The sequence below is a fragment of the Globicephala melas genome, chromosome 7 (genome assembly GCF_963455315.2).
Source record: "Globicephala melas chromosome 7, mGloMel1.2, whole genome shotgun sequence".
Taxonomy (NCBI): domain Eukaryota; kingdom Metazoa; phylum Chordata; class Mammalia; order Artiodactyla; family Delphinidae; genus Globicephala; species Globicephala melas.
The window spans coordinates 88850959-88866911 of NC_083320.1; the positions used below are offsets into that span (position 1 = coordinate 88850959).

Sequence of the window (15953 nt, forward strand, 5' to 3'; positions counted from 1 at the left end):
TACAGAAATTTTCAAGGAGTTCAAGGTGGTAAAAACCAATTTCTTCCTCAAAGATTTTGTCTACATATGCAGAGTGAAGTAGAAAATAGCAGTAATTGTTTCTCCACATTTTCTCTCAGTCAAAAATAAATGAAAAGACAACATCTGTGCCTTAATTATTTGGGAATTCTGTGTGTAAATAATTAGGAAGAACAATTTATCCTAATATCTTAAATTTTATTCTCTTTATCATATTTAGTAACAATCTCATGAAGTTTTATAGCATAAAATTATAACAACTGGTAGAATGTTTTTACCCTATATATTCTAGAACATAGTTGTAGCTAAGACAGCTATAACTTAAATTCGTACAACACATTCAGAAAATGTACTTTAATAACATGGATTTTAGAAATGAAAATTAATCAAGTAGCTTTCCAATATGTTATCCAATTCAATTCTAGCAGTGACTTTTATTCCAGTAAAATTGTATAGAGAAACAAAACACAATTTCCTAAATTAATCGTCTTGAACCAAAGGGTGCAAATCTTCAGCCACAGAAATAAAAGAAGCAAATAGGATTTTGATGAAACCAATTTTCAGCTCTGAAACCACTGGGATGACTCCAGTTTTTAGACGTTATTTTGACCATGCCCTTGGCTGTTTTAATGTTCCTTCCATATGATTCTGTAGAGAGAGCTCTACACTCTTTTCTGAAGGGATTAAGGGTAAAGCTGTAGAAAAATGACCAGTTTGGCTGGAAAGATATGTCAGAATTCAGACCTTCAATTTCTCTGCATTCACGGCTTTAATTTATTGTAGTTGACTTGCTAAATTTAGAATTGGATTTTCATTATCTAAATTGATTATTGTAAAGAAAGGAATAGGATAATTCTGCCATGACTGGGGATTGTGGGTGAATCTTTGCTAAGGTCAGAGACAACTCTCTCTCCCACCTTTTCCCTATAGAGGTCTAATATACCCATCTGAATTGCCAGGCCATCACAGAACCCTAACCCATTTACCTTATTCTTCCAGTGAGAAAAGCATTTGAACAGAAAGAATATTGTAGACTACTACTTTTTTTTTTTTTTTTTTGCGGTACGCGGGCCTCTCACTGTTGTGGCCTCTCCCATTGCGGAGCACAGGCTCCGGATGCGCAGGCTCAGCAGCCATGGCTCACGGGCCTAGCCGCTCCACAACATGTGGGGTTTTCCCGGACCGGGGCATGAACCCGTGTCCCCTGCATCAGCAGGTGGACTCTCAACCACTGTGCCACCAGGGAAGCCCTGTAGACTACCATTGAAATGAATTTATTAAACCCTCTACAGAACTTGGAATCCATTCTGTTTATATTTTAGAACCTTGATTGTGCATAGATGACTTCTTAGATATGAATGCTTACATGTATTTAGTTAAGTAGTTCTCCAGTTATTAGGGTGTGAATGAATAATTAATGAGTCTTTTGAATCTGAGACTGAATATTAGTTGCATTTTTTTTAGCATTTATAATCATTATTCTTGATTAGTGATGCTGTCAGTAAGACTTATACTTGCATTTATTCATCTGGGCATAGTGGGGTTAAGTGATTGCAGGTTAACTTTATAATCTAGAGCTGAAGAAAAGGAGATTGCTCCTTTTAAGCCAAATAAAAGCATAAGATTTGAACCTATGATTTTAACACCATCACTGCTAGAATTTAGCCTGGCTAAGAGAAGAAAAAATCAGTATTTGCAAGAACCTTCTCTGAGTTGTTGCAAATAGTGATACATAGGTCGTCCTTAGTCTTGGAGATCATTGGAAAGAAATAAAATCTGGACAGCACTAATTTAGCTTTGGCCTGAGTTTTATAAAAAATATATATATATATCTCTGATTCAGTGTTATTATAAAATTTTGAATTCTGAGTATAGATGTGGAAACAGAACTCAGAATTGGGAACAACCATCCCTCCCCAAACCAAACCGAAGCAAACCACAAAACAAACAAACAAACAAAACTATCTCCTTGAAGATGCTAATCCTTACTTATAGGACTATAAGTACTCTTAAGCGACCCCTAAAACAATTTGAGACAATGACAACTTTAGGGTGAATATTGATGTAAAAAGCTTACATCAGATACAGAGATATGACAAAGATCTCTGGGGCTTTGCCAAGTGTCTATGGTGTCAATTATTTTTTAGCACGAGTTTATATATTAATAAAATATTCAACTCTTAAAGCAAGTTAACACAATTGAAATCTTGATCCAAGTTTTGTTAGTCCATTGGGGTAGTAAATCTATGAGCAGTAACAATAGGTCAGAATTAAACCAATCCCTAAGCAATCATTTGGAAAACTCAACAGCTAAGAAAATTCTCAGATCCTGATGTACAATCCTCAGATCAAATCACTGAAACAGTGGAACTGCCAAACCAAAGAACTGTAGTATCCAGAAACCCATCAGCTGAATTCATGTTCAATTTTGTTACCTGCTAAAAAATGCATTAATTGTGAGTCTGAAGGGAGGGATTTCCTCACATTTCTACCATGTGGAATAAAAAGTTGTTGACTACCTAGTTCCTCTTTGGTCAAATACTCACCTAAGGTTTTAACTTTTAAATTCTAATATGGCACTGTATTGCCTAATGGGCTACTTGAAGCATGAGAAAAAAAGAGAATGTTGCTATTTTGTTGAGACAAAGGCTTTTAGGGAAAGTAAAATTTTTAAACCTTCTTTTCTGACTTTCATCACATATCTATCAAGAGCTCATCTTAAATTATTGGGGGTCGTCTACCTTTCCAATTTAGATGTATACTCATAATGGCATCAAATTTATATTTAATATTAACTTAAAGTGAGACTCTTTTCCTTTATCTCTCTAAAAGCATTTTTTTCCACGTTACTGGCTATTTACTTAAACCATTAGCTATAAACATTCCAAAATTTTTCCTACTTGGAAAATATTTTCAAATACAATAAATTATGTAACATCTTAAGTGTATGGTGTAGAAAAATGTAAATATATAATGCTTTTATAAAGAATTGGTATTCTCACAAATGCTATTTATTGTAAAACTGTACTTAGATTCAAAGGGAAATACTGATTCTTATGAATTCCTTAATCATTTTAAAACAATTTCTATTAACTATTATTCCAACATACTCTTTTTTATTTTTAGGGATTAAACAATGTTATTGGTATAGACTTTGATTACAGAGAAGAATTTATCTATTGGATTGATTCTAGTCGACCCAATGGCAGTCGCATAAACAGAATGTGTTTAAATGGAAGTGATATTAAGGTAATTACATATTACAATGATGGGATTATTCAATATTTTATTTGTGTGATTGAATTGAACAGAAAATGTTATTTGATGGTAATGATGCAACTCATAGAATGTATTAGGTTGGTTTGAATTTCACGTTTGTACAGTGTAGGTTAATATATACTTTAAATATGAAATTGGAGGTTTTTATCCTTATGTTTCATTATGACACTATTACTTGCAATAAGGTAAAAATCAAATTGAATAAATAAAATTTGAAACCTTATTCACAACCCTAGAAAATGTGATGGATGCTTAAGGCTTGAATGATTAGTGCCTGAGATTCGATTGTGTTGATTTATATAAAAGAAAATGTTCACCCTGAGAATTTGTAGTTGAAAAAAATAATTATTAGACTGTAGATTGAACTTATAGCACTATTAAAATTAACTTGCTATAGATGGAATTAGTTGAATGCATTTGTGTAAAATCATGAATGTTCTGAGTAGGCAGCATCGTAATTAAACACGTGTCACCTTATAGATATGAACTACTTGGCACCATTTCTATGCTAACTTGAGTTTTAAAATAAAATTATTTGTACTGTATATATGTAGTAAAATGTATTATAAAGAAGTTCAAATTCAAGTAGATAGAACTCAATTACTTTAACTTTTTTTGTAGCCATCTATAATATTGTATAGAAAGCTTTGGTGGAAGCAATCAGTTTTGAAAATATTAATGAAACCTTGTAATGTATATATATATAAAATGCCAAAACAATCAGTAGGTTGGGTACAGGGAGTTCAGAATAACTGCTATTGGTTATTTTATATGCAGCATATTTGTGCATACAAAGCCTATATCCTTATTATATTTGATATTGACATAGGTTACAATTGAGCACAGCAGTTGAATGAGTATATTTTTACTTCCCTTTGGTTGGGTGAAATACTTAATGTATGTTCTTGCTTGTATTTTTTTCTCTCTTTGTAGTAGATAATTTAAATAGGGCAAGAACAGTTGGGGGAGTGGTGAATGCTATTGGTATCTCCCCAAGAACCTGTTATTAATAAATAACATCAATAAATTTTTGTGCTTGTGTGTCTCTGCCTGTGATAGAATTTTTGCCCAAAATTTTGAGAGGAGAAGGAAACTCTAATGAAAATGTGATAAACAACTGTGTAACCATCCAAGAGCCCTTTATTTTGGTGTTTCTTTCTTAAACCTTTATGGAATTTCTAGGGGTCTGATTACATATTGGGTAATTCCTCATAAACAAGTAAGTAATTTTATTAGGTAAATTGTTCTATGTTTTGTGCTTATCTAAATCCCATTTCAAATGTTTAAATACAATTCTGTATCTCTGAAAAAAATCAAGAAGCAATTGCTTAGTTCTTATTCTAGGCATTTACACTGTTAACTTTTTAAATTCTTATTTTGTTAGGTAGTGCATAACACAGCTGTCCCCAGTGCACTTGCTGTCGATTGGATTGGAAAAAACCTCTATTGGTCTGACACAGAAAAAAGGATCATTGAAGTATCCAAACTCAATGGCTTATACCCTACTATACTGGTTAGCAAAAGGCTGAAGTTTCCCAGGGACCTGTCTTTAGATCCTCGTGCTGGGTTTGTAACAAACATTGAAAATCTTAAATTAAAGATTAAGACTGTGGATTATGTCCAATATGGTAAATCCTTGTCTATAGATTTTAACATGGGAACCCATGAAAAGTGTAAATGTGTAGAAAGTTTTATTGAGAAATCAAAAAGAGAAATGTGACTATAACAGGGATTTCCCTAGTGGTCCAGTGGTTAAGACTTCACCTTCCAATGCAGGGGGTGCAGGTTTGATCCCTGGTTGGGGAGCTGAGATCCCACATGCCTCGTGACCAAAAAACCAAAATATGAAACAGAAGCAGTATTGTAACAAATTCAATAAATACTTTAAAAATTGTCCACATCAAAAAAACTTTAAAAAAAAAAAGAAATGTGACTATCACAAATTTTTTTAAGAAAAAAATTAAAGTGATGGGATTTTAGAGCAAGTATTTTTTTAAGTTTTTAAACATAACTCTTTTTATAACTAATCAATAAATGTATTGTTGAAATGAATAAAACATACAGATTTATCCAAATTCTAATGTGTTTAAATCTTGGAGGAAAGACAGGCGAAGCACAAACTCTTGGATCCTGTTTTGTAGTATTTGTAGTAGTCATGAATAGAGATGATGTAATTCCTGAACCACTTTAGAACAGGAGACTTAAATAGCATCCATGAATAATAAATAACAGGGTGCATTATCTATGCATTCAGAGGGAAAAGCATAGGGGGAATATCAGGAAAGATTCATATTAGAGTTGGGTTTCATTTGCATTTCTCTGTGAGAAAGAAGAACAAGTCATCATAAGGATCAAGGGCATCTGGCTGGATATCTCAGATGAGGGATGAACACACATTTAGGTGTCAAAACCTGTTTGCTAAAGTTCTATATTATGACCATTATCATTCACTTTCAATTACGTTGTTTTGGTAGGTAGAGAAGGCATGTCTTTCTTTTTTTTTTTTACACTACAATTTGAGTGATTACGTACTCCAAAATGATCTCTGTAGAAGTTCAACCTATTGAACATGTTTGTTAAATTTGCTTTTTAAAAATAGGAAACATTTACAGTAACAAGTATTATGCTAACTCTAGTGCTCTAAATTTTCTGCTGTCTAAATTAATTTCCTATAAAGTGTTTTACCAAATCAGTTTTATCATGCCATATGCAATAATTAGATTTTGCTTCTTGTTAATATATTGTATCTCTGATTTTTGGTCTCATGTTTATAATTGGCAAAGTGATCATATCATAGTATGCATGGAGCTTGATTTTAAATATTAATTTGGGTAAAAGCAGTACCTAATAGTAGAAGACTTGTACTGTAAATACTACTCTGTTTCCAAGGTAATGGTGCAAGTTTTAAATTTTTGCAATATAATTATGTAACTATTTTGTTACCTTTTAAAATATTTTCTTTACCATAGTAACAGAAGAGTGTCAATTCTATTTTAACTGAAACAGAGTTACAAGAGCGTCTGTTTCTATAGATGTTTCAAGAAATAATGGCCAGATATACTAAATTTGGCTATCGTCATTATTCATTCATAAGAATATGAATGTTTGAGTCCTTTGGTATTTTATCAGAAGATATTTATTTTAGTGTGTCCATTGTCCTTTTCTTCAAAATCGGTATGGCTATCTTAGCTTCTCATCCAATAATTTTCAAGATGCTTCATTTTCCAAATGAAAGAAACATTATCTGTTAATAATAACAGTATTATGGAATTTCCTAGTTATAAAGCAAAAACTGTATGCTAGCATAGTGAACACAGCTGGATCTAGCTTTAAGTTTTATTTCTCCCAGGTTATGGTTATTATCCCATAAACTGACAGCAGTCTTAAGTTATCGTTAACATAAACCCATCCACCAAAAGTGTCAACTTAAACAATGAAGTACTAAATTATTGTAGATATTATGGAAGACTCCTTTGATTTCGTTTTTAAATATTATTTTGTTATGATATGGAATGGCAGATTATAACCCAAGAAACATAAAAATTAGATCTTTTTATGAAACAATTAAAGCCACATAGCAGATAAACAGATTCCAGCAGAAAAAATTTAATGACACCTTTTTTGTTCATACTGTTTTCCTAGTTCCCCAGAGTGAGACAATAGGGCGACTTGGATTTTAGCTTTTATGAGATGAGCTTAAGGGTGAAAATGCCATAGCTGTCTAAAATATTGTACAATCTTGCTTCAAAAATGACAGCTCAAATTGTAAGATTAATAAAAATGCAATTGAACCTTTCTATGTCAGATTGCCATTGTGATTTGCATATGTTTTGAATATGCCAATACTACTGACCCCTCTTTCCTTGAGAAGGTGACTTCTGTCACGATATTTAGTGAGGAATAGGGTAAGGATTATTTAAGGGAAGATAAAGATCATTGGAGTATCTAATGCAGCAAAGCGAGTAAACATTTAGAAGGTAGCTTGGGGGTCCTTTCTTATAATGGTAGTATGCCAGTTGTCACAGTACCGATTTAGATATGCTGGTTAGTAAGAATGGTAAAGAAGATACAAGTAGACAGATCATTTTCCTGGCTATTACATTTAAGTTCAGCTGAAATCCAATGATCCCAATCATTCTGTTATTGATTGGGAATCAATGTACTAAATCAATGTAAATAAATTAAAATTTATTTAATCATAAGTTTTAGGTCATTAATATCATTTACATTTAAGGTTTATAAAAGTTGTCATTTATACAGAAGAGACATAGATATAGATGCATTTTAAAGTAGAATAGAAAATATAATGTTAAAACTGTGCTGAGCATAATTTTATCTTTAAGATGTCACTTCAGCATAACAAGAAACCATTATGATAGACATTAAAGTAAATGTATGATATGACTGTTTAACAGAAAATAAATTCATCTGCTCATTCATTTATTCAACTCATATTTCTCTAGCATCTAGTGTATATCTGGCACTGTTCTAGGTATAATATAAAAATAAAAGTCACAACCCTTGTCTCCAAGTATTTCACAGTCCAGTGAGTAGGTAGATAAGCAAAAATTATCATATAATACAATAACTCATGAAGTGGAGAAAACAGAAAATGTTTCTATCTCAAATGGGGTCAGTGAAATCTTCCAGGACAAGACTGGTGAAGTAAGAATTAGCCGGGTTATGTGGTACATTTCAGAGCAGAAGTCATTTCAGGCAAAAAGAAGAAGCTTTATGGGAAAACAAAGACACATAGGAAAGCAAGGCATATCCAAGGAACTGAAAATAAGTCATACTAAGGGAGTAAATTAAGTATATAAAATTGCAGAACTTTGATACCAGTTCACTTTATAGAGTAAAAAAGAGCTAGGGATAAATCAGAATGTAATACAACACAACAACAACAAAACAAACCTTATGAGGCTTATGGCTTGGGCAAACAGGTAAATAGAAAAATGATTTCCTCAGAATATGAGGAACAGAGGAAAAGGGGCAGATATAAGAAAGGGGAAGGACCTACTGGGATTGGGGGTCCCATATAATAATAATAATGATAATGATGATCAATATCACTTCTATAGCATTTTATGAATTAGAAAACTATCTCTGTGCTTTATCACTTTAGATGCTTATACTGTTTACTCAGAGTCTCTAAAACAGATATGAGTATTTTTATTATTATACTTTTAGTACAAGTATGAACATTCAGCCTCAGAGTGGCTAAGTGACTTTCTCAGGATCATTTAGGTACTGTAATACAATATTAAACTGGGGATTTAATCCAGTTTCCAAATTTTGGTCAGCTCTTTTCCCTATTACATGTATCACATTAGAGTTTCCAGTAACAAAGTTATCTTGGGTTGTGAGCAGGTTTTCCAAGAGCCATCCAAACAGGGCATAAGAAAAAAAAATACTTTTTTTTCCATTTTAACAATTTGCCTTTTTATAAAATTTTAAGTTACTACAGATAATATGAGTTTTTTTGGAAATAAAACTGCCTAATCATTATAAGCATGCATTTTTTTTCAACATCTTTATTGGAGTATAATTGCTTTACAGTGTTGTGTTAGTTTCTGCTGTATAAAAAGTGAATCAGCTATATGCATGCCTTATTTTTAAAACATATTTTTATTTATTTTCCTTTTCTAATACTCTATTAGCAATATCACAAGAAAATAATACTGGGTTCTGTTTTGACTTTGAAATACGTTTAATGAGAGTATGTCGAAGGACACTTTATATTCTCAGAATCTCTATCCACTATTGTTAATATGGATATTGGAAGTGCAAATACATTTGGAAAAGACACATTTTGTGCTTCTATATCTTGGCTGATGCTATTCTTACTTTCTACAATGCCCCTGTGCTTTTCCTCCAGTTAGAATAACTTCTTATTTTTTCAACAACAGCAAAAAATATCACTTCCTCTGTGAAAGTTCCCCAATTGCATCTCAGTAGCCACCACATATTGAACATGTAACATTACGTGACTGTTATTGGTGTACATGTTTCTCTCTCCATCTAGAAAGCGAATTCCTTTAACAGAAAAGCCATGGCTTAATTACTGCTTGTGCCTAACACAGAAACTGTTAAATTTACTGTTGAAGGTAATAATAAATAGGCTACTGGATATACACAAACCATAGGATTGTAGTTTGCAGGGGCATTGCACCTGCATCTATGCAGAAACCAATTTATTGGTATGTAAACAACCTGCATGTTTCAAAGAGAAGAGTCATAACAAAGGGAACCTTTGTTGTGAGGGAATGAAAATCGTATAAGGAAAGAAAACTCTGTTTTTTATTGCTGTGGGGAAAAACAGAAATATTTCATTAAGCTAACCAGTCACATTAAAAATCCCCACCTTTTTCCTACCAATTTTTAAGCCTATAATCCCATATTTAGGCAAAAACACACAGGGAATGAACATTAAAAATTAATTTTATAGTTCAAAATCAGAAATAATTCCAACTGGAAGAAATTTCTCTAAATATGTTCCCTGAATTCAGGAAAAAAAAAAGTGAAAACTGATAGCAGACTTCTATTTTAATTTGTTTTAAAGAAATAAAATGTATCAGATTCAACTATAAAAGACATCCTCAGGAATCACAAAAGCCTGTTGTTATGGTTACAAGAAGACATTCTTTTATATGTTTACTCTTGGTTATAACTTACAGAATAGCTATTATTTGGAGCTGAGATTTTTCGTATGTGATCTTAGGTAAATTTTACATATTATATGGGTGAAATTTAAGGCTCTCCTTTTGACATTTTCACTGAACTTTTCATTTTTCAGCTTTAATTATTTACAACAAATTTTTTACTTGGATAACATTTGGCAGGTTGCATTTTAGATGTTAAAATGACCAGAATGTCTAGTATGGGCTTTTTGAGAAACTTAAATGTATAGTAATGAGGCTTAATTATGGAAAAGGAAATGAAATTTAGTCATCACAAGTTAGCTACCCATAAGGAGAGATGCACAGTAATTTCTGTGCTTATGAAGGCTCATTTATACTGAGTACAGTTAAACTATGCTTTCCTTCAATACAGTAAAACATTTTTATAATATTCTTCTAATTGATGGGTACTTAAATAGGCAAATCAGGTAATAACACACATGATAAAATCCAGGCAAATCATGTAATAACATACATACAATCCAGATGCAGTAATTTATTAGACAGTTATCACTAAACCAATATGAATGCATATATTGTGTAGCTAGTGCAAGTAAAATAATAATAGTTAATATTTGCTGAATACTTAACTACATGTTCATAAATGTTCCAAGTTTGTTCCCTGTGTTCTCTCTTTTAATCCTTACAGGACTCTGTGAGTAGAAACTATTATTATCACTTTTGAACGTATGAGTAAATCCAGGCTCAGGGGAGGCTAACTAAAGTGCCAAGTTCACATGGGTGGACCTGGAATATGAACCCAAGTAACCTGTTTTTAGTCCTTTTTTGCTTTTAAGACTCTGCATAGTGTTGCTTAGGAAAAAAAAAAAAAAAGCTAGACAACATTATTAATGGAATATGAGTTTTATCTTAAATATAAAAAAATACATTTAAAAAAAGCTAGTCTATAAATCTAGAGACCTGAGCCCTTGTTCCAGCTTTATCACTATCATAACAGACTAGGACAAAGCTCATAATATTTTATGGTCTCAGTTTGTCAGTGAAATGAAGGCCTGAAACTACATGATCTTCAAGACCTGTTGCAGCATTAAAATCTTTAAGTTATACTTTATTCTAAATTCTGAAAGAGATAAAAGATCATTGTTATCAAGAAATTTATAAGGTAGTTAATGAAGATAAGATTTTTCATGCTTTTTTCCATCTGGGTAAAATTGTCATTCCTTCTTTTGTGCCTCCATGGTAAAGTAGTTTTATCATAACATGCTTTAATTTTTTCATTTGTTTTACATTCACCTCTACTGTATTCACTGAGAGATCTTTGATGGCAAAAATCATATCTGTTTACCTCTGTGTTCCCAGTACTAAGCAATGTCTGACACATATTACATAGCCTCAGTGAATCATTGTTTCAAGATATGTTTCTCAATCCACTTAAGCACGGCTTTGGGGTTTATCAGAGATGTTTCACCAACTGATTTATTGAGTTAGGTTCTCTGATTCTGAAGCCTGAGAACCTACATCATTACTGCTTTGTGGGTTCCTATGTGCATGATATATGTGTTGTTCAGTTATACATGTGATAAAGAAATTCTGTAGACCGGAAGGTGCTAAAGCACAGTTTCCTAAAGTGTGTTTCCTAGGAACTGCTCTAGGAAAATAAATGTAGTTACCCAAAACTATGTGATAAACAAAGGATATTTTAGCTCCCTCTTAGAGAGTCATTATATCATATAGCATATTAAAAGCTCTGAAGAATCCTATAATTAACAAGATGATGCTTACTTTGCTTAACAAACCATTTCTCAAATATATATAATCTTGTAACCTACCTTGAAAAACATGAACTGACGCAAATCAGAGAAGAGTTTGTGGAGAACAGAGGGGACACTGAATAACGTCTGAATCATAATATCTGTATTGAAGAGGCAGGAGCAAGGCAAATGATATGATAAAAGCAAAAAAGTGAAAATGTAGGACTATAAATACTCCAACTAGACCTCAGTTCATACATTTCAATAGTGGGAAGTAAATTGGAAAAGTCTGTTTCTAGTAATGAAGAATTTGAGTGTCAGGGTGAGGATTTCAGACCTCAAACTCTCAGTGAACTTATTGGGAGTGATGTAACAGATGTTGGACTCCATGAAATATGCTCTTCCTCTTCTTTGTGGTATCTTGGTTCAAGATGATGATAAGATTAGCCAAATAAAATGTTCAGAATACAAACAAAAGATATTTGCTATTACATGGAGCTCAGACCATTTGAAATTCATAATTTACTTAATGACCTCAAAAACATTACTATTGACCTCTAAGAATCTGCAGTACTTTGTTAATAGTACTGCAGATTTAATGGAGGAAATTATTTTTCACTTTTGGAATTTACTTAATTTTATATGATTTTAATTAACTTAAATTTAAAGAGTCACAATGGCTGGTGGCTACCACACTGAACAATGAACATTCAAAAAAATATAATGTACTTCTCCGTAATTCATTTTTAATTTTTCATAGGTAAAACACAAAAGAAAAAAAAATATTTAGATAGTTTTATTCCTCTAACATTATAGATGCATTTTGAAGGTTTACCTCTTTAGTTTTGGGCATCTATTATTTGTTAACACTTGCAGAAATGTTATATACATATGAGTTGTATACTAAAGGAAACATATGTTTAAAATTATATGGATATTTCAAAGTGTACTACATGTTTTAAAAAAAAGCATAAGAAAAGTTTGCATTGAAGTATGCTTCTTACAAGCTGCAATTAGAGAGATACAAGAATTAATTTGGGAATAACTAAGCAAATAAGAGAAATACTGTAAGATGTTTTACTCCCTGAGTGTCTATAAACAACGTGGCTATTGATTTTCTTTTCTAGGTATTTATATTGGATTGACTGCTGTGAGTATCCTCACATTGGACGTGTTGGAATGGATGGAACCAATCAGAGTGTTGTCGTAGAAACCAAGATTTCTAGACCTATGGCACTAACAATAGATTATGTCAACCATAGACTCTACTGGGCTGATGAAAATCATATTGAATTTAGCAACATGGATGGATCTCACAGACATAAAGGTTGGTCCCATAGCACAAATGATTCAGTATTTCACCAGTGCATAAAATAGTCATTTAGAAAAAAATATATATATATTTATTTATTTATTTTATATACTTTCATCAAATACATTTCTTAATTTAAGATTACATTATTATATTCCTTTGTGACAATATTGGTAAATAAGAATTAGATATATTTATTCAGACCTTCTATAGTCATACATAAAATCACTTTGACATTGTCAATGTTTTCTCTAATTGTACTTTTCTAAATAGTTTTTATAGTAAATGAATGATATTTTTATAAGTTAATATATACATATATCCTAATTGAACTGAAACAGAATACTTGCTTATAAAAATAAGGTTATTATTGCAATCTGATAGGTTTCTTTTTTTAAATACTAAGTGAAAGTATAATTCTTTAAAGACAGTGAAGTAATATTTAAAAGTTATCAGTTAGACTACATACATGATTAAATTTATTGTTATGTAATCAACAGCATCAACAAAAAGTAACATGAAAAACAGCTTTCAAATTAGAGTAACGTTTAGGAAATTATTTGAATATAAATTCTATAGGTACTTTATTTTTCTATTTTTTATAACTCTGAGTAGATTATAAGACTCTAAATATAAAACAAATGAAGGAAGCAATTTGATATGGGGGAGGTAATGCTAGAATTAGGGATGGGCAAAAAGTCTTAGAGGAAAAAATAGCTGAGGATGAGGGAATTAACAAGAGCAAAGGAGAAGGACATAATAAAAAAGAATGGGATCCAGGTGAAGATGACATGAATATAACAGAAACCACAAACAATTCATGAACACTCAAAATATTTTAGATGCAGGTAGCTTTTTAAAGATTAGGTTTTTCCCAGAATGAAGAAGAGGAACAAATTTTTATTAATCTGTAGTGACTTAATGTCACCTTTGTTATTAGGTGTTTTCATCTTCAAATATCTTGTAAAGTACTGAGAGACTGTAAAGTTTCACTGAGAGATCCCAAGTAAAGCCATACATTTGTATGGCTTAGCTTAAGAGATTGCTTTCTTCTCTGGCAGTAAGCTTAGATCAAAACCCCTGGAAGAAGGAAAGAGGTGAAATGACAAGGAAGAGAGAATTATTGATAATTTAATCCTGTCAGGTGAAGCCCTTTAAATGTATGCCAGTGTAGAGAAGAATGAAGCCACTGAATTTTAAAAAATTAAAAACTAACAGTGGGAAGGGGCAAGTGGAATTAGGGGATTAAGAGTTACAAACTCCTATGTATAAAATAAAACAGCTACAAGGATATATTTTTACAGCACAGGGAATATAGTCAAAATTTTATAACAATTTTAAATGGAGTATAATCTGTTAAACTATTGAATCACTGTGTTGTACACCTGAAACTAACATAATATTGTAAATCAAGTATACCTTAATAAAAATAAATTTAAAAAAATAAATAATAAAGGAGGTATACATCACTGAAGTCACATCACTCCTTAACTCTGCCCAAGTTTCTCTCAGTTGTTGTTTAAATAAATATGTCTAACTAAAAATGCCAACAGAAAGCTTTTAGAGGTGCTTTTTTAAGGGTGGGAACATTGAAGTATGACAAGTGTCGGATGAGTCGCTTATTTAGGTGTTGGCATTCCAATTATAAAGAAACTCATCAGGATGCAATTGGACTGAAGAGTTATTTAAAGATCACTTTAGGGTTTTAATTACAGCAAAAGCAATGTTGTCAAATCAAAATTACACTTAGCATTCAGCAGTTATATCTCCTTTGAAGAATCAATAATGAAATGTTCTGCAACTTTTGTAGATGATATAATTGAGTTTTATTGTAGCAATCAGTATTTTCACCACATAACCATTTTTAGCATGTATTTTTAGCGTGCTAAGTTGTTGTGAATGTATTACTTTGTGCTAAAATTTCACTGTACAATAAAATTTAAACAATTTTTGGTTAGATAGGTAAATATTTAAAATATATTCTAGCATCAAATATTTGCCTATTTTTGTTTGAGCCTTTTGTTTGAATAACAAAAACTAGTTAAAAATGTCCATTAGAAACTATTGATTCCATCCCCTCCCCATTATTTTAAAATTATGTCAGATATGTGGATGACTAATGCTTTGAAAACTTAATACAAAATTGAATGCATGTAAATTAAGTGTCTTTCAATCACAGTACTGGTGATGACTTTGGGTAGATGGACATAGATAGCAAGGAGAAGTGAAACTAAATTTACTGAAGAGTAAAATATTTGGCTGAAAGATATTCAGGCATGATGTTATTAACATTTAAAAATCTGATTTTTGAAAATACTTTGAGGCTCAAGGGGGGAGAAAAGGAAAGTAAAAGAGTTCCTGCCTTCAGAAATATTTTCTCCTGAAGGCTTTTTCAGAAAGACTAATGAAAAATTCACTAAGTGTCTTATTAGGCATCTGTCAATATCTGAATGCAAGCCAGTAATTACCTGGTAGTTACTAATGAGCTACTAACTGTACACAGCCTGACTTACGCCAATTTCACAACCAATGAAAAAAGAGTCATTCATTTGCAATGTCTGTAAAGAGGAATAGGATTTTTTTACTCCTTGCATTGTCCCCATAAAGACATAAAAAAAGCTGTGGTTTTCTAGTTGCATATTTGGAGGTGGAAAATGAGACTATTATAACATTAGTAACTTTTGTATTAGTTTGGCCACTGACCTCTCTTCTCTCTTAACCAGACTAGTATTATTGTTCTCATTTATTCTTTTTATTAAAACTAGAGCCAGAGCTCATCAAAAGAATGGGATATGCCAGTCATGACAAAGTAATCTGAGAGTATAAAGGGTGTATGAAAATTTCAGAATTACGTTTTTCTTTTAATAAGTCAAAGTTTAATAATGGAGAAAAAACTAAACCATGAGTATCACTTTACAGTTTAGAAGGTTTTTTCCCCCAAACATGTTGTGG

The 15953-nt window shown here is 31.7% G+C and overlaps 1 protein-coding gene across 1 annotated transcript in view; it reads left to right on the plus strand.

Annotated features, from left to right (window-relative positions):
- LRP1B (LDL receptor related protein 1B) overlaps positions 1-15953 on the plus strand; it is a 1792829-nt gene that overhangs the window by 1548432 nt on the left and 228444 nt on the right. The window contains exons 58-60 of the mRNA XM_030883038.2: positions 3145-3267; positions 4682-4863; positions 12817-13016. Coding sequence (XP_030738898.2) covers positions 3145-3267; positions 4682-4863; positions 12817-13016 — 505 coding nt within the window. The remainder of the gene's footprint in view (positions 1-3144; positions 3268-4681; positions 4864-12816; positions 13017-15953) is intronic.